Raw genomic sequence first — 24,941 nt, forward strand, 5'->3', positions numbered from 1 at the left:
TACTATGTTGTTGTTGAAACAGAAATATCAGTACAATGCACAACCTGAAAATTTATGAAATGTAATGTAGGATTTACTGAAGATATAACGTGTAAATAGACTTTGTAAAGAGTATTATGTCTGTAAGTTCTTTAGAAAGCATAAGTGATGCCTGGATGATTAATTACAGGCTTAATATATTGTTAATGAAACATGATCAAATGGATCTTCATCATAACAAACACGATGTCCTTGTAATCATCATCATATGCCAAATTGGATCAGATCACAAAATGTTTGTATGAAATTGTCAGAAAAATGTAAAATGCTGTTGTACTCCTAAAGGAACAGTGTTCTTTTAAAACAATTCCTTAATGGTATGATTGTAAGTTAGGGCAGAAGATGCACATCTGTGGTGTTTTGTGTTGAAGTACATCCCATTCTCTCATTTAAGAGGTCATTATCTGTTCATCGTGGCTGATGGATGATGAATATAGCAGGTGAGGGAGAGGTGGGACACAAAGATGGAAAGGTACCATTCCTGTCATTCAAGCATTATGTGGCACAATGGAGCCTGATTTGCTGTTGTTGTACGGGACAGTGAGTTCTGATTGGTTGGCTTTTGTGTGCCAGTGGTTAGAGAGTTCGATGACAGGGAATAAATGACTGAAAACAATTACGTCATTACCGGGAAGGGAACACTGAGTGACGAATTCTGGAAAGAGCGCGACTCTGTTTGTGTGAACGTGAAGGTGGGATCTGATGGATGCAGACCTTGAGTCGCCATTAGTTATGATGGATTGATCGTTTAAATTTTGTGCTCAGAACTCTAGTGTAGCTCAGAGGGAATAATCAGCTTTATGTTTGCTGCATTTGGATATTGACACTGCGACTTGCTTGCACAAGAGCCATTAAATAGTCAAATGTAAGTCAAATTAGCTGTATAGATTATTGGTATAATTACATCATTTGCAAAATACCCAGTACCTCAGCTGCTTAGCCAAGGTAAGACACACCGTTTCATGTCTGAAAATGAGTTTTTATTTCTTGTTTAGAAATGTTAATTGTTATTATTGGAGTTTAGATGATGTTTGTATATCTAATGGATGATTTTCTTCCGAACAGAGCTTCATATTTTCTGCCTCTTTTGTTTTGTTAACATCAGCCTGGCATTGTTTGCTCTTACATAGTGCCACTAATGTTGGGTGTTTTTACCAAAAGCGCACCCAGTCCTGTCTAGGAGCACAACACATGCTGTGGCCGAGCCTCAGTGCCATGCTTAACTCTCACTGCTTCTCCGCGTCCAGTACATTTTACTGTCTTTTCTCTTTCTTGGCTTCTCTCACTCTCTCTAGCCCCAGGATAAGGTAAGAGAGATGTCTTTCTCTCTCCGTAGCTGTCGTTTCTGTCTCTGCCCCTTTCCATACGTACCCCGCTCCACTGTATCATCTGGTGCAGTGCGTTTCTGTGGAGTCTCATCCCTTTCATACACTGAGGCCTGAGCTCCTCGGCCTGATAGAACAAATTCATGCATCTGAACTGTTTTAGTCTATGAACTTCTCTTGCGTTGATGTTTTATTTGTTCTATCCAGCTCAGAAGCCGAGCAAGCTTCGTGTCGTTCACACTAAAGCCATCTAACCTTTTTGAAGGTGGTTTATAAATGCCAAAGATGTAAGGAGTGTTTAAGACAACAGGAGAAGTGGGCAGTAGTTGTGTGTTGTGAAAAATTGTGGTTTTAAATGTTATTAATTTCTAAAATATTAATGAATAGTTTGCTAACTATTATGTGTTGGTTCTTTATAAGATTTTGTTTAGTGTGGCATGGATTGTTTTCATATATGTTGTGTTTTGCTGTTGTTTCAGTTGTGTGATGCTTTATGTAACATCCAGGGACAAAAGCATTAAGCTGATCATTCAGCAGTTGAAGCCAATTACTCTGTCACATCGCTGACGGTAAATTTAATTCGCCATTACTCCCCACATTGATAACTTAGCCTGTAAGGGTGAGAGAACAAATATTCCTCTTAATTTTAGTTTTATGCTGTTTCACATGCCTGCAAATGCACACAACCATAGTATAGCCTTTTTATACAATGCTTGCTCTGTTTAGAGTGAGATCACATGAAAGAAGTGCATAGCAAAGAAAGAGAGTGCTGAAGAAGGAAAGGCAAAAGAGATGAGAGAAAATGAAAGAAGAAATAAAAGAGTGTGTGCTGCAGAGAAGGGTTAGCCTGCTGCTGTAATGTTACAGAACAATAAAAACAATGAAGATCCAGACAAATTAAGCTGAAGTGCTAGAATATGACAAAAAGGAATGGAAAGAGAGTTGTAAATCCATTCATACAAAAACTAGCTCACAAACCGACACTGTTTCTTTCGTAAACACACCCTCATGTGCACTGTGCAGTTCTGCTGTGTGCGCTACAGTGCTGTACCTTTAAATCCTGCTGATTGCTGCAGAATTTTCAATCTCTCATTCACACCGTGCAACCAACCCAAGACTGCTGTCCTGCAGAGATCCTGGCATTTCTAAGAGTACTGCAGAAGGGACACACTCACACAGTCGTAAATTTGAAATGAGCTGAAAAGTACTTGTTCAAAGTGTTAGTTTATTGGAGGTGCTTGCTAGAACTGTTCCTCATGGATTAGGGTTATTTCAAAACTTTTTGTGTGAAATGTTAAAGGGATAGTTCACCCAAAAATGAAAATTCTGTCTTTCATTACTCACCCATTATTGTTGTCGTTTCAAACCTGTAAGACTTTAGTTCTTAGGAACACAAATTAAGATATTTTTGATGAAATCAAAAATACAGCAGACAGCAATGCAACTGAAACATTTTATAGCCCAGAAACATAGTAAAGACTTCTTTGAAATACTCCGTGTGACATCAGTTGTTCAAAAATAACTACTCTAGTTAATGATATCTGCTCTTCCTGGTCATTCTCCATGGCTATTCACAAGAGTACAACGACACATGCGTGTGATCCTGCTGATGCAAACTGTGGAATGCATGTGTTGTGGTACTGTTGTGAATGGCCGTGGAGAATGACCAGGAAGAGAAGAAATCTTTAAAAAAAGTTGTTATTCTTTGTGCACAAAGTATTTTGGTAACTTCATATCATTATGGTTGAATCACTAATGTCACATGGACTATTTTACAGATTTCCTTACTGTGTTTCTGGGCCTTGAATGTGGTAGTTCCCTTGCTGTCTATGCAGGATCAGAAAGCTCTCAGATTTAACCAAAAATATCTTAATTTGTGTTTCAAAGATAAATGAAGGACTTCTAGGTTTTGAACGAAATGAGGGTGAGTAATTAATGACAGGATTTGGTTACACTTTATTTTAAGGTGCCCTTTTTACAGTGTAATTATACATATAAGTACTGAGTAATATTAATTATACTTATAAGTGGTAGGACAGTTTGCTGAAAAAAATCAAACCATTCGGGTCTCCACACACGGTTATGGCATGCGTTGAGACTGCGGTTCAGTTTAAGTCTGAAAAACATCTTTAATATGGTTTGCTGTAAATAACACGTAAAACAAACAGGGTTCAGCTAATATATATTTCTGTTGATGGATGCCCATTCTGGCTTCCCAGACAGTGATAAAAAAAAAAAAAACATGGACAAACCATTCACTCTTGTTCAATGCAAATGCCGTGTGGTGGATTATGAACAGTCAATTAATCCGTCATCACCCAGGTGCTGATAGCGCGTGAGACCTGAACAGCACACGTTGATATCTGTGTTTAAACTAAACTCATTTAAGCTTTGCCAGTTTAAACATTTAAGAGCCAAAGCATTTAAACACAACTTTTTAATAGTATGGTATCTGATCAAATCATTTAAATGTCACAGTTACAGTAATGTTGCCCATACAGCATCTGTTTCCTCTCTACAGTATCTATCAGATATCCCCTTCTCTCTTCTCTCCTCAGAAGGGTTGGATTTTGTTCTCCCTGGATGTTGCATGTTGTAACCTTTTTTTTTGTTTTGTTTGTTCGTCTGTCCCTGTTTGTGTGTCTTTCGCTTTATGTTTATGTGTATCTGCTTGTGCGTGTGCACATGTATGAACTTCTTACACACTCCAGTCTGCGCTCCTTCAGCTCAGACAGGTCCAACACTCTGAACAGAAGCTCCTTTGCTCGAGACAGCATGATGATTGAAGAGATGCTGGTGCCCACCAAAGACACGGTAAGAACCTCCACACTCTTTATCGCTTTCATCTGTGGCTTTCACTGTCTTGTTCTAATTCACTTCTGTAGCTGCTTTTCCACTGTCAGGCCAAACTGTTCTCGTTGCTTAACCCTTCTGTTTCGGGCCCAGCTAGTACAGATATGGTTTCATTTTCCACTGTGGGGCTGATAACAGAGCCTGTAATACAAATGCATCAGTCGTTGCCTTGGTAACACAAGTGTTTACAGATGGTATGAGATGTAAATGGCGACCACATTATGATCAAATAGTGCACTTGGTCAGCTACAGAGAAAAACTGGTAGCCAGGCAACACCAAATCTTGAGTTGCAACGTCACTATACACATCCTACCAGCAATTTTCAGCATTGTTAGCCAACCGTGCTGATAATTACGGACCAAGAATGGTTTGTAATCATGTTGTGTTGAACCAAGCTCAAGTGGAAATGTATTTATTCCATACTGTTTTTAGAATGGTTCACCCTGATGGTGGAAAAGCTGCTGTTACACACACTACAGCACTGTTACATACCCTAGAGAGTTACCTTCATAGGCAGCATTTTAAGGCATCATAGGTTTCAGAACCAAGGGAAATTATGCTGCTATTTAAATTTTAAATTTGAAGGTTTTTTCTTTATCCTTAGTAATTACGTCAACCCCAGAATGCATGAATACATCAAAGATGGATGAAGTAAAAAAAAAAAAAGTGGATAAAGTAAAGAAATTGTTTATAATAAGTCTTGTATTATTATTTTGTTTTATAGCATTTATATATATATTGAATTAGATTTTATTTTTAGGTTTTCATTTTAATTTAAATAAAATGTTTAGTTTTAATTGTGTTATTTTTTGTGCTTATTAGTTTTAAATATATATATATATATATATATATATATATATATATATATATATATATATATATATTTAAATATCTTTAAATATTTCTATTATATTTTCAACCTAGTTGTTTTATTTCATTTCTAATTTTCATTAAATTTCAGATTTCAAATAACAAAAATTATTTTAATAGTTATTGTTTATGTTAACAACATCTGTTTATAATTGATTATAAAGATACTTATTTGTGACCCTGGACCACAAAACCAGTCTTAAGTGTCAATTTTTCAGAAATTGAGATTTATACATCAACTGAAAGCTGAGTAAATAAGCTTTCCATTGATGTGTGGTTTAGTAGGATCGGACAATATTTGGCCGAGATACAACTATTTGAATATCTGGAATCTGAGGGTGCAAAAAAAATCAAAATACTGGAAAAAATCGCCTTTGAAGTTGTCCAAATTAATTCTTAGCAGTGCAAAATGCTAATCAAAAATAAAGTTTTGATATATTTACGGTAGGAAATATAAAATAATATCTTCATGAAACATGATCTTTATGGACATTAATTTGATGGTGTCCCCTGTTTGTAATATAGAAATATGCATTTCCTGTAAAGCTGTTTCAAATAAACGTACATTTGCACAGAGCCTGCTCAGGACTTTCCACAACAGAGCAAAATGTCTTGGAATATTTGTTTTGGGTCCCATGGGGTTTACGAAAGCCTGGTCCCCATCCACACAGACACAAACACACTATTCTGTTCTTTCCAGTTTCACATTCTCATTCTCAAATGTGCCTTTAAATAAAATCTTATACTTAAAACTCTCAGTCTAATAAGAATTTATTTAAAGGCACATTTAGATATCAAAATGCTTGACCTCGATCTATCCTTAAACAGTTGAATAGACACTGGGAAGAAGGACAAAGAGAGAGAGAACGATGGAAAGTCAGACTTGGACTCGGTCACTCTTTTCCATTGTGTTTTCCTGTTCAGAGTTCTGTTGCTCTTTCCATTTTCAGGAGCAAATATTCAGGCTAGAATCCTGGAATTACTCAATTCTTAAAGAAAACAGAGATGTAGTTACTAGTCCACTTATTTTATTTTATTAAAATTTTAATTGTATTGATTTAACATGCATATCAAGCATAACAGCCATTAGCCTTAACTAAAGATAACTGTTATGAAGTCAGTATTGTGTCTAGAGTGAAGTATAGGACTGTGTTTCTTGTTTATGGGAACGTAGAAAGAGATAGAGTGCAGTACAGCATACTAATATGTTTTTATTTTTGCTTCAGTTTCAGATGTTGTGTTCTAAAAGCAACTGAGCTGTCTGTCTTTCAAGTGTTCAGCTCAGATGCATTTAGGTAGTTTTGAAGAATATCAGAGAAACACTTTACATTATACATATTTTGTCTCTCTTTGTTTGGCTTCAGAGTGTATTTAAAGATATTTCCTACATGGTGGACCCTCAGAATAAGGTACAGGTCCTTGATCTTGACCATGTTAGATCATCTCTTTCCATCTTTTCCAGCCTTTCATTAGACAAAAATCCAAACATGCTTGTTTTTTTATTTTATTTTTTTGCTCTTCTGTATCTGTGTAATTGTTTGCAAATGCAAGCTCCACCTCCATCCACAGTGTTTATTCTGTTGTCTTTTCACTCATTGTTTTTTCTGCTTTTTATTTTTCTTGTTGAGTGTCCTGTTTGAGGCCATGTTTCATCCAGATGTATCAGTGGGATGTTTCCAAAGACATTGTGTTTCTTAGCTTTTTATTTGGCAGTGGTTTTGCAAGGCATCTCAAGAATCTTTAGATAACCGAGTCACTGAATTAAAAATACACACACACACACACAAACTCAGTCTGGTCAGCTATCCTTGTGGGGACTCTCCATAGTCGTAATGGTTTTTATACTGTACAAACTGTATATTCTATCGCCCTACACCAACCCTACACCTAAACCTAACCCTCACAGGAAACTTTCTGCATTTTTAGATTTTCTAGAAACTTCATTCTGTGTAATTTATTAGCTTGTTTACCCTTGGGGACCTCAATTTAGGTCCCCACCGTGACACGAGTCCCCATGAGTCTGTGTATTCAGGTTTAAGTCCCCACCAGAATAAACAAGCACACACACACACACACACACACACACATATGATCATTTCTGAATTGAATTACAACATGTTTCTGTTTCTAACAACCTTCACACACATTTTAAAGGTTACCCAGCTGCTGCTGACCCCGAAGTGTGTGTTTTTATATATGGATGTGTTTACAGCACCTTGCAGTGACTCGTGAATACAACAGTGAGTGTATGCGGCGGTACAGTTGGACCCCTGATACTGTGGACCACTCACATAACACTGTCTGCAGTCCTGTGCATTCTGGGTAAGAATATGTTTTTGTGTTTATGGTTGTTTAACTTTGAGTATGTAAACACATTAGTTACCACAACATCAATAGATTTTGATTCCGATTTATGATATATATATATTTATATGATGTATATATGCTATAGTTCAAAAGTTTGGGGTCGGCTAGATTTTGTTATGTTTTGTAATATGATAATATGTTGCTCAAGAAGCATTTCTTATTATTATACATTTTGGAAACTGTTATGCTGCTTAATATTCTTGTAGAAACAGTGATACATTTATTTCACATAATTGATGAATATAACTTCCAAAACATTCATTTGAAATATAAATAATATAAATCTTTTGTAACATTATTCATGTCTTTAATAACACTTTTAATGCATCCTTGCTAAAATGAAAGTATTGATTGCTTTAAAAAAATCCTACTGATCCTAACTGTTTAATGGTCTTCAGTCCTCCTTATTCTGCATATCTGTATTTCGTTAAAAAATTTATATCTAAGAAATAAAATGTGTAATTCTATGTATTAGTGGACCCAAATGAAGTGCAATTCAGTTAAAGTACCCATTTATCTAAATGCTAAAACGTACTGCTTTTGACCACCTGTATCTCCTAAGGGGGATTGAGCATCTCATTTGCACATTATAATGATACCATTTATGATTGGTGGGAGATGATTCAATCTAACTGTAAACATGATGCTGTTTTGGGCAAGCATGTGAAAAGCTTTTCTTTGGCTTCGTTGAGTTGTTTGCATAAAGCACATGTTTTCCTGTTGTTTTCCTTTAGGTTACCCCCCACACTTTCTGCTACATTGCACATAAGATCAGATTTTTGACATCAGCTTCATGTCTATCTTACATATATGTCAGCATTTTTACCATGACAACAACTTTAATAATGAATGTTGTTTATTTTTTTACCTCCTGCTTTCTGTTCTTTTTTTCTTTTCGTTAATTTTTCCTTTTGCAGCCCTTCCTCCCCGCTTCCTCAGTATGACTCCAGGTGAAAACTGAGTCCGGTGACGTCACTCTTTCTATAGCTTTCTGTCACGTATTTTCATCTGTCCTCTCCTGTTTACTTTCACTCTTTGTCTGTTTCCTGCTCTCTGGCTCTCTGTTTTATTCCCTGTTTTATCTCCTCATCTGTGTGAGCACTCCTCCACACTGTGTGTGTTTAGCCGGTTTTTGGGAAATGGATCTCATCTCATTCAGAAATCTGCAACTTCAGCATAGTCATAAAATAAACTGCAGACCACTCATTACACATACTAATTCCACCATCAGCACATTACACATTTTGTGATGAAAGTTTTTTTTTTATGTTCTTCATTTCACAGTTAGAAATTACTTGTTGAAGCAGCATCATTTCCTCAGTAGGCAATATTAAAATTAACAGTATGTTTATAATAATTTAAAATAGGCATTGTGAATTTGCAGTGATGTTTTGAATTGATTGAGTACTCTGATTCAAGAAATAGATAATTGTTTGCACCATCCCTCAATAATGTTACTTTATTCTTGTGGGTGGCATATCTTGTACAAAAAAATATATGTTTTTAAAGAAAATTAAATAATGCAGTGTGTTACTATTTATTGTTATACTAACTCATATAAAAGAAAATTATAAAATATTATTTGAGATTTAAATTTATTTATTCCTTGTAAATAGTGAGGAAAAACATGCCTTTATTATTTTTAAGATTTTTATTGTTTTAGTTCTTGCATAAAACATTTTAAATGGATATTTTGGTAAAATGGTTACTCTGTCAAGAAAAAAAAGCAAATGCATCGGGACAAATATAAAAAAAAATAATAATTTGGGTTAGTATTTGAAAAAAATTAATTGACTGAATGACAGTAAAAACGTCTGCATTTTTACAAAGCATTCTATTCAAAATAAAATGTTATTTTGAACTTTCTAGTCATCAAAGAATCCTGAATAAATATCAATCTTAAAATATCAAGCTTTGCTGTCACAGGGCTGAATGACATTTGAAAATATATTAAAATTGAAAGCAGGTTTTTAAATTATAATATTAAATATTACTGTTTTCATTTTATTGTGACCAAATGCAGCCTTGATAAGAATAAGAGACTTCTTTCAAAGTTAGTTTTTATAAATAGAATATCACCAACATGTTTTTTGGTTTATTGCCTAGCCCTGGTAATCAGTGTTAGGATCTCATGTATATAACAAACACACGGTGGCAATGCACATGCAAATATATATTGCATTCAGCTCACGTTAACAGATAAGGATGTTTTGGGTTTTCTATCCACCTGTGGATGTGCTTTTGGTCACACTGTTGACCACTGCTTCGAAACAATTGATCTTGGCAGTAAACGGGATATTATTTTCAGCTTTGGACACCGAGTCATGAGTACAGTGACTATGGTGATATTTTGGCAAGTCAGTATTGAAGGAATCGCTTGTGTTTCCTGTTCAGTTGTCTCTGCTGCTGTTGTATGAGGGACAAAATGCTGCCAGGTTTAACAGCTCGAAGCACTGTCACTCTTTTTAAATGTTTATCCTCTGTCTTGACTAAACTTTTCTCTGTCTTTCTCGCTTTAATGGTCTGTTCTCGCTTAATGTTTCTCCTCCTTTTCGTTTCTGTTTAGACCTTTCCCTCCCTCCCTCCCTCCCTCCCTCTCTCTCACCACGTGTGTTGGGTGTACAGTGATCCAAGCATGGGAATCGTCTCTCACTCGTTCGTGTCTGTGTAGTGGGTTAGCGTGGTGTCCCTCTTTCTTTCTTCATGTCCTTCCCTCTTTCTCTTCCATTAATCCTGTATTCTCTTGCAGGTTCCTAGTGAGTTTCATGGTGGATGCTCGGGGCGGGTCAATGAGAGGAAGTCGTCATGATGGGATGCGTATAATAATTCCACCCAGGAAGTGTCCAGCACCAACAAGAATAACTTGTCGCCTAGCAAAACGACACCGCCTGGCATACCTACCCCCTATGGTGGAGGGAGAGGGACTTGTGAGCAGACTGGTGGAAATGGGGCCAGCTGGGGCACAGTTTTTAGGGTAAGAATTCCTCCATGGTGGCTTAAATGATCTGTAGTTTCACAGTTAAAGCAGACAATTCATGAACAACATAATCTTGGCCTATATGCAATCGTTTTTAACTTTTTTGACAAAAATGTCAATGGGGAATGAGTTCAGATTGAGTAATGTCAGGATTTGCTTCTTTAAATTCTCATTAAATTAAGGCTCAACACAGTTTGCATTGTGCATTTCCCCATCTGCTTATTGAATTCTTCCCTTTTTGTCTTCACTTAATTTCAGGCCTGTGATAGTTGAAGTTCCACATTTTGGCTCCATGCGGGGAAAGGAGAGGGAGCTGATCATCCTACGCAGCGATAATGGAGAAACCTGGAAAGAACAGCATTATGACTGTAAAGTGACAGAGCTCACCTCGATTCTTAATGGCATGGATGAGGGTAATGTACTAATGACATAACTAAAACGTCAGACTAAAATGGTTCTCATTAAATACCTCACAGGTAGTTTTCAATAGATCTTTAAAATTTAGTTTATTTGTGTTATATGCAATTACAGAGATGGATAGTACAGCAGAGCTGGAGAAAAAACGTATCTGCCGCATCATCACAAAAGATTTCCCACAGTACTTTGCGGTGGTGTCACGCATCAAACAAGAAAGTGATTACATGGGACCAGAGGGCGGAGTCCTGAGCAGTGAGGCGGTTCCCATGGTGAAGGCTGCCTTTCCCCAGGGAGCACTTACGAAGAAGATTCGTGTTGGACTACAGGTATAAGTACTTATCAAGATGGTTTTCATCAAATTATGTTTGGTCAAGCTTTTGTATTTAATTATTTAATTCATTCATTTATTTATTTATTTTTGATTGCAAATAGTTTTGATTTGTGGTTTGAGGGTACTTTTTTCAGATTTTTTTCAATAAATAACTTTAACTGCTTAAAATATTTTGAATGATTTGTAAGCTAAATTAGTTTAAGTAATTTACATAAAACAGGCCTGACATGTCATCTCAAGGGACTCTGGGATCATTCATATTCACACACACACACACACACACACACACACACACACACACACACACATACACACACACACACACTATAGTAGAATATTTTCCCACAGAACACAGACATAATAGCAGATTAGCATCTGTTCTTATGAATGTGACTCTGTCTGTTAAAACAGTGGTCAGGATGTATTTCCTGGTAAACACCTCATGAACATAGCATAGAAACTGAGAGAATATGCATGTTACAAAAGAAACAAGTCAGAAGACTACAGCAATAAAAAGTTATATGCATAAATGGATGATTAATTTGTTTTATATGCCTAAGTTGGTTAAGCAAAATGGACATCGGACATGATAAAAAAAAACTGCATTAGTTCAGAAACAGTTTTTTTTTTCACTCCTGTATATCATACTATTTTTTTCTGTTTCTTTCTCAGGCACAGCCTGTGCCAGAGGATATTGTGCGGACTATCACTGGTCACCGTGCATCCTTCAGCCCAATTGTTACCGTGGAGCCCAGAAGGAGGAAGTTTCACAAGCCCATCACCATGACAATCCCAGTGCCACCCAGATCCAAAGAGGCTGTTGCTAATGGGCGCAAAGGAGAACATGCCCCCTGCCTAAGACTGCTCTGTAGCATTACAGGCACGTGAATAGTTTTGAGTGTGTGTATTTTAAATGAAATGTGGAAAATGTCAGGCTGTCATGCTCAAATGGTGCAACAACAACTGCACATTATTTGAGATGTCAAAATTTCATACTGCTATCGAATAAAAAGGACCAAAAAATTATTAAGCACCCAACAGAATGTTGTGATAAAAGTGATTCCCAACACCAATATTTACAACTGTTTTGTTTTTAGGTGGAACATCCCCTGCACAGTGGGAAGACATCACTGGGACCACTCCACTCTCCTTCGTCACAGACTGTGTTTCCTTCACCACAAATGTGTCTGCCAGGTGAGTCTCAGCTGATGTTGAGCTGAGTATATCCGATGCATACTGTAAATCATGTGCTTTAGAGTGGGGGAGAGTGGAGGATCTCTGCCCTAGATTAAATTATATTATTATAATAATTTTCATCTGCACATCCACAATGTCAAATGCTAATTGAACTCAAATATGATTGCAGACCGTGGACTGGAATAAAGAGTTAGTGAGGAAAGGAAGGTCCACCTAAGATCATTTGCTAAATGAAATATGCTAAATTAAACCATGTTTATTCTTGTTGCAAGTAAAGCTGTATTTATTTTAGACTTGATTGCATCTTATTTTATGTGTTACCTGCTTCATTTTGATAAGCATTTATTTTTCTAAATATGCATGCATCTGTAGTCATATTTTGGTTTTGAATTTAACTTATTTATTTAAAAAAAAAAATTGTCTATGAATATATCAGAAATGATTTGCAGACCATTTTTTGGTTCCAAGCAACCCACTGAGCTCCATTCATATAAACATTCATTGTTTTTGTAAGATTTCTATTTTTCTATTAGATTTTGTTTCCAAAACTTCTATCATGTAAACAAGGTTTTCTGTCCCATGGAGCTGTAACAGAGAAAGTAAATATTTGTGAAAATTTGAGAATTGTACAGGATTTTCCTTATTCTAGGTCAATTCTTTCCACTTTTTGTAGATTTTGGTTGGCAGACTGTCAGCAGATCAGTGAGACGGTGGGTTTAGCATCTCAGTTGTACAGAGAGCTGATATGCGTTCCATACCTGGCCAAGTTTGTGGTGTTTGCTAAAACGATCGACCCCATAGAGTCCCGCTTGCGTTGCTTCTGCATGACTGACGACAAAGTTGACAAAACTCTGGAGCAGCAGGAGAACTTTGAGGAGGTGGCAAGGAGCAAAGACATTGAGGTGTGCCACTGTAACTCACACGCTAGCTTACACACATGCATGCACTATACACACATTCACATAAATAATTAACGTTGAACATGCTCTCAGTGTCTGGAAACAGTGAGTCACGAGTCTGTGAATATTCTTGTATATACACACACATAAGAAAACTCACAGGCCATCCACATTTTCATATTCTCCCATATTCAAACACAATAACCATTATGATCATTTATTGACACCTTAGAGACATAAATGGAGAAATGCTTATGACTTACTTTGTTATGATTTCCTTTGTCAGATTCTCGAGGGTAAGCCCATTCATGTAGAATGCTACGGCAACGTCACTCCTCTGGCAAAGAGTGGTCAGCAACTCGTCTTCAACTTCTATGCCTTCAAAGAGAACCGACTCCCATTCAATGTCAAGGTTTGAGGGACAGTGGCCTATTTCTTTCAGCTGTATGCACTTACAGAATTTCAGTAAACAAGTATCCAGTAAATCGGCTATACAGTTAAATCTGAATATTGAAATGAATTGCAAAAAGTTATATTTACTCTACTGATCAAAGATATAAAGTAAGTTAAAGTTTTTGTCTGTGTTCCATGAGCAGATGTAGCAAAATGTCTTGGACATTATATTGTTACTTAGCAATGTGGATGCAGCATCCCACAACTGAATGTTCAAAAATACTCTACTCGCAGTCAGCCATAAATTATTTATTTCATGAGAGTGAAGTGTCCTATAACAGGTATAGCAAATGTATAGCATATTATTTGTATTTGGCTGGTCATGTGACCGCAATATAGCAGACCCCATGAGGCAGCTCAGCTCAATGTAAAATAAAGCAGCTTTTATTAGGATACTAGTATGAATGAAATTATATTTTAACACTTTTTTTGTCATTCTCTGTTGTGTACATGGATGTGCTTTGTAGGTCAGAGATATGGGCCAAGATCCATGTGGGAGAATCTCATTCCTCGGAGAGCCTAAAATTGCACAGAGTGCAATCTGCAACCTTAACTTTACACTGCCAACACACAGGAAGGTAAGAACAGACAAAAACATTTTGTGTGACATTTTCTGTAGTGTTATCTGGAGTTTATTAAACAATTTCACAGAGCTACTTATGCTGTAACTTTAATTTGCCTTTCTTTTTGTCTTGCTCTCTTTTAATCTCTCTGCATTTATTATCTTTTCTATTCCTTTACTGTCCTCTTTTCACTCCTTTTCTCTTATCTCCTCTTTCCAATACGATCTTCACTTACTCACCATCCTCGGCTGCTGCTGCTCCATTTTGTATTGCTGCAATGCACCATGGGAAATTTTAGGAAATTGAGTCGGATCCTGATGATGAGGTACTTATTTCATAATTTGTCCACCTTTGCCTTTAATGTGGTGCTTATGTGATCATACGCTTATTTATGTAAATAGTGAAAAGCTTTTGTATCAGCTCCCGTCACAAGTGCATGACTTCTTTTTGAGTTTATCAGTATATTTAAAGCATTGTGTTATTTTGTGGCTTGGTGGAAACATTTTTTACATATCTCTTTTGCAGATTTAAGTTTTATTTAATTTTATTTCAAAGTGAAGCAATTAGGCAGTCTGACTGGAAAATACTAAGCTTTCACACTGTTAGCAAATGGGCTGTGCTTATCTGATTGATTCTCTCTCAGGAGACCGCATTTCAAAGTGAAATAAAGCACACGATCCTTACAGAAACTGAAGCAGTTTTTATATTTGACAGATATCATAAATTAAATTCACCATTTCAATTAATTCCTTCAAAAGGTTCGCTCAAAAAATCTATACCAATGTAGATACAGTGCTTTCAATATAATGAAAATTAAATTGTAGTAGTTAACCACTAAAAAGATCATTGCACTACGATTTTTGTCACTTTGTTCTTACATAGGATTTTTACTTTTGTGTTATTGCAGAATGACAAAGATCGACGACATACCTTTGCCTCATTAGCATTGCGAAAGCGCTACAGCTATCTGGCCGATCCAGCATCCAGTGAGTCCTACATTTTCTTTATTCTTGAAACATCAGCATGACATAATCAAAGTCGAAGCTCCACATGTACATAGGCATCTGATAAAGGCATATATGAAGTCACAATAATCTCATATCTCACCATTTTCAAAAACAGAACTGCCAATATATATTGTCTGTGTACATAAGTCATAAACAATTACATTTGTTTGCTTGCTTTTTTGCCTTCTCAGTTTTTTATTTTGTCATGCATGTTGTTTTTTGTTCTGTTGATCTACATTTCATATGGTTTGCTACTACATTGTCTACACAGGTTGTGTATTGCTTAATGTGTTTTTGAATAAACCCATCATGTCTTATTTGTTGTTATTTGTTGTTAAATTCAAAAGAATTTGCTTGTTTTGCAGACACTTTTTCTAATTGCTCATGATGAAAAACCACGGACTTAATACTTGCTTTCTTATTCAGTTAATAAAGGGGTCAATGAACTTAATTTTTAAAAAATATTTTATAATGTCCTCTGAGATTCTCTTATAATGTTGAATGGGGACACATTCAAGACTCACAAGTAAAGCCCACTGCTATAATTGGCTAAAGTTTTGCTCCTTAAAATAACATAGTGACATATTCTCAAAACAACATGGGTCATTTGTGATAAAACGTATAAATACTCAGTATATTTCAAACGGTCTGGAAAAGACAATGCAATAGTCTTAAAAACATGTTTACTCACGTTCATGTGTTGTGACAATACTTTTACAATTTTTTCACTTTAGTCAAACTCGGCACTGCATCATTATTTACTTTCAGTCTCTCTGAAAAGCTTAAAGTGTTTCACAGACGAGATCTGGAGTTCTTTGCTACTTTTATCCCATTTATAATCTGTGATTCTATCTACACTTGATGTGGTATGGATTGACGCAAAACAAATCCCCGACAGTACACTGGTGACATACAAGCATTCATGCCACTTCTAACTTGAAAGAGAAATTGAGAAATCGCAACATGACACAACAGCACTTGCGTTCCATCTAGATATGTTAGGATCACAAGGAAGATAATCCAAAGACTATTTTTCACAATTTACACTACACAGGGTCTTGTTATCTTGTAATGTCATATGTATAGGTCTGTTGATGGAGTAATCCCGTGTTTGCATCTCTCTAGTATTTCCTCTCTTCCTACTATAAGTGTGTATCAGTGGGCGGGGCTAAAGAGGCAGTGATGTAAAAGCAGTCATTGATCTTCTCCTGCGAAGGTAGTGCTTAGCCATATGATTATGTCATAAAGTGGCACATTCCAAAACAAGTCGTTTTTTGAGCTTGGTTTCAATAGTTTTTTTATACTAACCATAAACTTTTGAGTTTTTATAGTACATAGTTATATTTCAAAAGATCAAAGGAAATTGGATTTCTCAGTTCATGACCCCTTTAAAACTCTATGCCTTGTAACTGGTCCGATTTATCTGCTTTTTGCCATTTGAGGGTAAAGGAAAGTAGGTTTGTCACAATACCAAAATTTCAGTAGTCAACACCAGTATTACCGAAATTTTGTTATTTCAGATCCACAGCTAAAACTAATAGGCACTTGAACATGCTCCATTAATTAGAAAGTTAATTATTAAGGTTAATATTAACAATAAATTAAAACAATGGCATATAGCATTCAAGTTTATCAATAAAACATTACATATATATTCCGTAAATAATGATTGTAATTCATAAATTAACTGAACAATATCTTTTATTTTCTTTTAGGGTTAACTAAGTTTAATTGTAGATTGTTTATTAAATGTGCTAAAGTTGCCAAGATGTGATTGGTGAATGCTTTTTCTGTACAATTTGTGTTTGTTTAATATATATATAATAAACATTGGAAGGTCTGTTATTGTGAATTTACATTGCAAGGCCTAATGCAAAGATCTGTTTTGACTGAATTTTCATTGATGCAATATAAATTAACTCCGTACTCAGTACTACCAGTGCTGTAGGTTTTCATACCTAAACACCAGTACTTATGACATCACAAAGCAGAAGTAATTTTTTATCATTTCATATCTGATAATATTTTCAGAACATTTCGAGCTTCTTGGTTTATTTAGGTGGCAGATATTTTTCCATAATTTTTCATTTCCACCCATGTTCCACAGGCATGAGTATTTTTTTCTTCACTTTTCATTGTCAAAAGCCTCCACAGTTTCAGTATTTCCACTGCTGCTTATTTTTGGATTTATCCCCTGACTAAATCTTTCTTGTTTCTCTTTTCTCTCTTATTTAACTATTTCTGTTTACTTTGAATATTAATTTAATTATGCTAGAAACAGCTGAAAGAGGCCACAACACCACTCCAAAAGCCACGACGCAGCCTTCTGGCTACGCTTACAAGCCTGTCTTTACGACGCGCTCCTACCAGGCCTGGGCGACAAGTTCTCCCGTCAACGTCCCTACCCAGACCAAGTCTGGATTTGGCTCCCTCTCAAGCTCCTCATCAAACACCCCTTCAGCCTCTCCAATGAGGTCGGTGTGGTCTGTGAACTCTGCCTCTCCTATCAAATCCATTATTGGAGGTTCACCAGCATCTTCCATCAAATCTGCCAGTGACGTTGCATCACCGATTAGATCCTACAGAACAGTCTCCTCACCAATAAAAACTGTAGTTCAAGGTGCCCAGTATCCAGTCCAAGCCTCCCCCACCCTTCTGTCCTCTCCAGGCAAGAGTGCCCCTGATCCAATTTCACTTAAAGGCCTCACAGGGCTCTCAGCCAGGACATCTCCTGTATCATCTGGCGGAACCTTGCTGGAAAGATCCTCCATTGCTATGACTCCTCCAGCCTCACCTAAGTCTTCTCTAAACATGTACAGCTCAAGTTTGCCATATAAGTCTGTTGTAACCTCAAACCCTCCAGCAATCTGCTCCCCCATTAAAACTGTCCCAGGCTTTTCCTCTATCAGAACCAGCACTGATGCCAGAGGATATCTGTCAACCCTCTCCTCACCATTGAAATCCAGCTCGGCCACTACAGCAGCTGCGCTGATCAATGGTACAGTTTCCCCAACCAAATATCGCTCCTCGTCCCCAACAACCCATCTTACCAGCACCCTGCAGGAAAGGATCCAGGCCACAACAAATGCAGCAACAACAAGTGTGAACGCTGCCTTTGATGAAGTGGAAAAAACTTTTAATTCCTGCTCTGCTGGCTATGGCACACTAAAGTCAGTGTCCTCCACTCCCTCATCCTCTTTCCAGTCTATCCGTTCCTCTGTATCCAGCTCCCTTTATGCCTCCCTTAGATCCCCTCCAAATTCTACCACATCTGTAACTTCCAGCACTATTACAGTACCTGTATATTCAGTTATAAATGTCTTACCAGAACACCAATTTAAAAAGCTCCCTGAAGTCTCCATGTCAACAGCTGCTCTCCTGTCCCCGAGAAGGGCCATGCCCCAAGAAGTTAATGCCAAGACTCAGTCCTCTTTTGCCAGAACTCTATCTCCTGTCAAGACTCCCATGCACAAGTCCCCAGGAACAATAAAATCCGCTACCTCTTCATCCCCTCTTTCCAATAGCCAGGAGATTCTAAAAGATGTGGCTGAAATGAAGGAGGACCTAATCAGAATGTCTGCAATTTTGCAAACTGAAACAAATTCAAACTCCAAAGGTTATCATTCTGACTCTAAGGAACATAAAGTAGAAAATGAAAAGCCTTTCAAGATAGTAGAGAATGTCAATCAGGACCTGGTCAAAGTCAGTGAAATTCTTAGCAAGGATGTTTTGAGAGAGAGTAAGGCAAATATTAAAAACAGCAAAACAGAAGCTGTCCTAGAGGATGACATAGATAATCCACAAAATGAATGGAGATGCCCCCCTCGATATGAAACATTATCCCCTCAAGTAAAAAAAAAAACAGTATCTGACAGAGATTTTAAACTTTCTAAAGTTGTTGATTACCTAACCAATGACATTGGCACAAGTTCTATTTCTAAAATAACAGAGGCTAAACAAAGAACTGATGAAGCAAGGAAAGAAGGAGAGGAGAAACAAAAACGGGTCCTGAAACCTGCAATGGCATTACAGGAACACAAGCTCAAAATGCCTCCAACCAACATGCGCCCTTCACCTTCAGAAAAAGAACTTTCAAAGCTAGCCGATGCATTGTTTGGCCCCGAAATCACGCTAGACTCTTCTGATGATGTCTCCCATGACCAAGACAAGAGTCCACTTTCAGACAGTGGATTTGAAACTCGCAGTGAAAGAACTCCTTCTGCCCCCCAAAGTGCAGAAGGAATGGGGCCCAAAGGCCTCTTTCAGGAAATTCCTCCTGTTATCACTGAAACACGCACTGAGGTTGTACACGTCATAAGGAGCTATGAGCCTCCAGAAAATCCTAAGGAGCCAGCTTTGGAAGATTCTAGGATGACAAAGCCTCCACTGCGATGTTCAGACACTGAGCCTCGATCACCTGGTGGGTCCATCAAAGAAAGAGTTAAAGCTTATCAAGCCAGAGTGAATGCAGAGGATGATGTGATGAACAAAGGTATGCGGGTCAAAGAGGAAACTCACATAACAACAACTACAAGAATGGTGTACCACAAACCTCCCATTAAAGAGGCTGCATCTGAGAGGATGGAGGAGACCATGTCTGTAAGAGACATAATGAAGGCCTTCCAATCTGGGAAGGATCCATCTAGGGAGTTATCAGGCCTGTTTGAGCACAAAAGCAGCAGTGAAGGGGCAGATCCATCTGTCAGGCCTCTTGAACCAATACCCAAAGTCGAACGTATCATTGAGGTTCACATCGAGAAAGGCAACAAAGCTGAACCAACTGAAGTAATTATCAGAGAAACAAAAAATCACCCTGAGAAGGAAATGTACATATATCAGTGTAAAAGTGGCATAAAAGAACTGCAAAATAGGATAAGCAGTGAGCAACATGACATAGAACCTGAAGAAACTCTTCCTTGTTATCTGGACTCCAGAATACTCAAGCCTGTCTCTGCGGAGGATGATAAGACCTTGAAATTGCTCAGTCAGCAGTCAGTGGACTACCATGATGATGAATCATCTGAAACGAGGGGAGAATCATACAAATTTGCAGAGAAGATCCACCTGTCAGAAAAATTTGACTCTTCCCATTCAGACTCAGATGAATCTGTGATTGACAGGTCTCGATATTATGGTGATGGAACACAAGGTGGCTCAATTAGAGAATTCATGCTAAAGCCTGAGAGGTCAGGTAGATCATCAGAAGATGAAAATTATGACAAACTTACTTTGCTGCAGTATGTCTCTGATCCTGATAGTCCAAAAAAGTCTGTTTGGATGAGAGTTTCTGAGGATGGGCAGAGTAAAAGCAGAGGGAATCACAAATATGAGGACAGTGTAGACAGAACTGTCAAAGAGGCAGAGGAAAAGCTTAGTGAAGTCTCACAATTTTTTCGTGATAAAACTGAAAAACTGAATGACGAGCTTCAGTCCCCTGAAAAGAAGCATCGAAGACAAGATGCGAGGGAGACTCGTTCTGGGCCCAGCTCAACGTGTAGTAGCCCAGAGAGGTCAGTGTACAGGAATGGAGGTACCGGAGAGGACTGGAGTAGAGAGAGGTTTAGGGATAAGTATGATTCCCATGATAGAAAATGTGCCAGTCTACCAAGCAGTCCTGAAAGACGAGTCTTGCTTCGATACAATGATGACCCAAAAAAGGGAGACAGCTCATCCGCAAGCAGTGCAAGTGATTCGTCTAAATACTTCCAACCCTCAACATCTAAGGTTAGCTCTGTAAGAATGAAATTTGAATCAGAGGCCCAGAAACAAGAGAAAGGTCCGCAATGGGGACAAACTTCAGGATCCCCAGTGAGGAAGCTGCAGGAAAGTAAACTGCCTGTTTATCAAGTTTTTGCAGGGGGGAATATCCCAAGGTCAATAGAGTCTTCAGAAAGTGAGAGGAGCCCCAAAAAAGATAGTGAGGGTGGGCACAGTTACAATGTACGAAAGGCTCAAGCATCTGCCCAAAATCAGCAGAGTGACAGACAGAGAAATAGGTCAGATACCTCTTCACCAAAACATCATCAAAATGTTTACAGTAAGGAGCAAATTGCCAATGAAGATAGGAAAATATACAAAACTTGGGAAAACCATGGCAATGGGCAACTGAAAGGCCAAAAGACAAAGCTCACTCATACTTTAGTGCATGATAGGCAAAAGGATGACTCACAGAATGAGCAGCACTCATTGAGAGATGGAAACAACACGAAAGAAGAAACAACTAAAAAGATCATTTACACAGAGCTTGTAATTCGAGAAGACCCTAGTAATGCTGAAAAGTGCAATGGTGCTCTAAAAAAAAACTCGGAATCACAAATTCCTGTTAGGGTTTCATCTAGTTTTATAGACCATCATCAAAATAGTACTTTAAAGTTAGATTCCTCCCTTAAATCTGAAAAAATAGGATCTCACATAGCCAGAAATACACAGCACACTAATTCTAGGGCTAGTGATGTGTCATCTGAAGTGAACTCAGATTCTAGCAGGCAGATTTGTAGTATAGTCTGTAATGGTGTGGATGATAACCAAGTTGAGTATATTGAAAAAGTTACCCCAGGTGTCACTGTGGACATTAAACCTCTTCCTGTGTATGTCAGCATTCAAGTAGGTAAACAGTTTGAGAAAGAATCTGCTACTGGCCAGTTAAGCACTTACAAAAAAGTTGTAAGCCACGAGAGCAGGACAGTACATGAAACACGTGGAGCATTTTATTCTGTCAAACAGAAACAGCCATTATCTCCACAGGGAAGCCCTGAAGATGACACGTTAGAGCAGGTTACATTTATGGACAGTTCAGGGAAGAGTCCAGTAACTCCTGAGACGCCTACCTCTGAGGAGGTCAGCTACGACCTGAACTCCAGAGCTCCAGAGCCTGTCATTGGTTCCATGGAAGGCATGCCTAGCCCAATCCCAGAGGAGTCAGAGGAAGAGGAGCAGCCTAAGACATTCATTTTCAAGGAAGTATCAGCAGAAAAAGCCAAATCTGCCACTCAATCATCAGAGCCTTCAAAAAGAAAGCAAGACTCAAATGTAAAAAGATCAAAAGACAAACGCATAGCTTACTTCGAGTTCCCACCACCACCACCTTTAGAAGCTAAGCATGCTGACCCTGAAAAGAAGGGGTCATGTCCTTCCTCAGAAGCAGAAACAGAGATGATGGAGGTGAACCTTCAAGAGGAACATGACAGACATCTCCTTGCAGAGCCAGTAATCAGAGTCCAGCCTCCTTCCCCTCTTCCACCTGGAGCTGACAATAGTGACTCTAGTGATGATGAATCAATTTTTCAGCCTGCCCCCCTTAAGAAGTACACATTCAAAATGGCTGAGGAGTGTGAGAAACATGTTAAGCCTAGGAAACCAGAGAGAAACAGCTCAGACCAAAAGGAATTGGGTATCAATGGCATTGTCAAAGGAGAAGAGGTAGAATGTGAACAGAATGGAAATGATCAATCTATTACTGATTGCTCAATAGCAACAACTGCTGAATTTTCCCATGATACTGATGCCACTGAGATAGATTCTCTTGATGGGTATGACCTACAAGATGAGGACGATGGACTGAGTGATCCTAAAACATCCAGCCTGTCAAATGAGGGAAAAGCAGGAGATCGGTCTTTCAACCAGAGCAAACTTGAAGTGATTGAAGAGGAGAGCATGACAAATGAAGAAATAGGGGAAAAGGTAAAAACAAAGAGGCCATCTGGGAAAAAATCAGACAATGGGAAAGAAGATAAAATCTATTCTTTGGAGGGAAGACATCCAGATAGACAAGGTTTTACAGACAATTATTTTAAGTCCCAACTAGAGGAGGGCATAAACACTACCTTTAAAACTGTGGCTACTAAAGGCTTGGATTTTGATCCATGGTCTGGTAAAGTTGGAGAGGAGGAATCTTTTGATGCTAAAAACAAAGATGAAGATCCAAAGCCTTGTGCTTTGTCAGTGGAAGACAAATCACAAGCAACCACACCGGATACCACTCCAGCAAGAACCCCAACAGATGAGAGCACCCCAACTAGTGAGCCCAACCCTTTCCCCTTCCATGAGGGCAAGATGTTTGAGATGACCCGCAGTGGTGCTATTGACATGAGCAAGAGGGACTTTGTTGAAGAGAGACTTCAGTTTTTCCAGATTGGTGAGCATACATCAGATGGGCAGTCAGGGGACCAGGGGAAAGGGGACAGGAATGCGGGGGTAGTCGCCTCTCACTCAAAGGCAGGGGAAAGAGCTGTAGAGGGGAAGGTAGAGGCAACCCAAGATTTAACAGCATCCAGAGGCAGCACAGTGCAAGGCAGTGCTGACTGCCTGGACGCTCCTCCATTCGCTGACACCACCTCATGCACTGTCACAGCCTCCAAGGTCGACCCCAAATTACGCACCCCCATTAAGATGGGCATCGCAGCTTCCATTACTATAAAGAAAGACCCTGGCTCAGCTGAACTGACTGATGTTAAAACTGAGTCCTCAGACAGTCAGATGCCGGAATACATTAGTTTGGAGTCAAGACAATTAGCTGAAAGTCACTTTGATAGCAGGCACATTAATTCTTCTCAGACTAGCATAAAAGATTACCCATCAGAAAACTACAATAACAACAATAATTTAGAGTCCTCGAATGTGCAGGCCAACTACATCCAGTGTGGTAGTGTAGTGTTCAATTTGCAGTCATCTTCTGAACCCACCTTACAGAAAGCTAGTAGAACAGAAGCTCAGATTTGTAGGGAGTCTTTAGAGAGAGAGGAGATACCCATTACTGAGAGTCCTCAGACTAAAATACTGTCAGAAAACAGGCAGCACAAGTCTAGGCTCCCAGTCAAGGCAGTAGGGTTCAGTTTTAACACACTCAGTTCAGGGAAGCAGAAACCTCAACAGGTTGTAAAGCCAGAGGCAAGGAAAGTGGATCCTCCATCCATAACGCCTGAGCCCAAGTCTAGAATACCTGTCAAGGACATCAAAAGAAATGGTGCTGTTAACTCAGCTGTCACAGTTCAGCCAGTTCCAAAGTCAACTCATCTCACAGAGTCAGAGAGATCAGTCAGACCAGTAGTTCCCTCTAGGCTGCCTTTCAAAGAGAGGTCATCTGGTGCTTCCAATAGTTCAGTTAGCGAGGCAGGTAGAGGCAACTTTAGCGAGGTGTGTAGGCAGTCCGTTGAGTTCTTAAAAAATGTTAGTGGAGAAGCAATAAAGGTGGCCAAACGACTTTCAGACGAGGAGAAACAGACACAGGGAGAGCAGTCGCAATCGGAGGAGGACAGCAGCACATCACGAAGCACCTCACTATCGGACCCCTCTCAGTCCCAGCCCTCCCTCTCCGCTGGCTCCTCCCGAGGGGTCACACCCTCAAGGACAAAGGTCACAAGGGCGGCGGGCAGTGAGAGGAGGAGGAGTAAGCGGACTGGAGGAGGGAAGGAGGGCAGTAAGAACGAAGGGGCTCGCAGGTCGCCCCCCGTCGCGGAGATCAAGCCTAGTTTGTAAAACTTTATTGAAAACTTTACTTGATCTTTAGTTGCATGAGCCGTTGTGTCTGATTGGATTGCCTGTGGCGTGAACAATAGCTGTCATTCTTGTCATTCTCTCATCACTGTATACTGTACCGTATCTGTCCCTGTCAGAACTCCCCTTCTCTCTCCCCTACCTTCCACA

At 38.6% G+C, this 24,941-nt stretch overlaps 1 protein-coding gene across 1 annotated transcript in view; it reads left to right on the top strand.

Annotated features, from left to right (window-relative positions):
- The window catches only part of LOC128031640 (ankyrin-3-like), a 72,464-nt gene that overhangs the window by 36,772 nt on the left and 10,751 nt on the right, over window positions 1–24,941 (top strand). The window contains exons 24-39 of the mRNA XM_052619943.1: window positions 1,335–1,346; window positions 4,091–4,178; window positions 6,453–6,497; window positions 7,301–7,410; window positions 8,373–8,405; window positions 10,205–10,429; window positions 10,691–10,845; window positions 10,964–11,175; window positions 11,853–12,060; window positions 12,278–12,374; window positions 13,051–13,279; window positions 13,563–13,688; window positions 14,197–14,307; window positions 14,591–14,617; window positions 15,200–15,278; window positions 17,575–24,765. Of these exons, the coding sequence (XP_052475903.1) occupies window positions 1,335–1,346; window positions 4,091–4,178; window positions 6,453–6,497; window positions 7,301–7,410; window positions 8,373–8,405; window positions 10,205–10,429; window positions 10,691–10,845; window positions 10,964–11,175; window positions 11,853–12,060; window positions 12,278–12,374; window positions 13,051–13,279; window positions 13,563–13,688; window positions 14,197–14,307; window positions 14,591–14,617; window positions 15,200–15,278; window positions 17,575–24,765 (8,948 nt within the window). The remainder of the gene's footprint in view (window positions 1–1,334; window positions 1,347–4,090; window positions 4,179–6,452; window positions 6,498–7,300; window positions 7,411–8,372; window positions 8,406–10,204; window positions 10,430–10,690; window positions 10,846–10,963; window positions 11,176–11,852; window positions 12,061–12,277; window positions 12,375–13,050; window positions 13,280–13,562; window positions 13,689–14,196; window positions 14,308–14,590; window positions 14,618–15,199; window positions 15,279–17,574; window positions 24,766–24,941) is intronic.

Source organism: Carassius gibelio, chromosome A17 (assembly GCF_023724105.1).
Source record: "Carassius gibelio isolate Cgi1373 ecotype wild population from Czech Republic chromosome A17, carGib1.2-hapl.c, whole genome shotgun sequence".
In the NCBI taxonomy this organism is placed as follows: Eukaryota; Metazoa; Chordata; class Actinopteri; order Cypriniformes; family Cyprinidae; genus Carassius; species Carassius gibelio.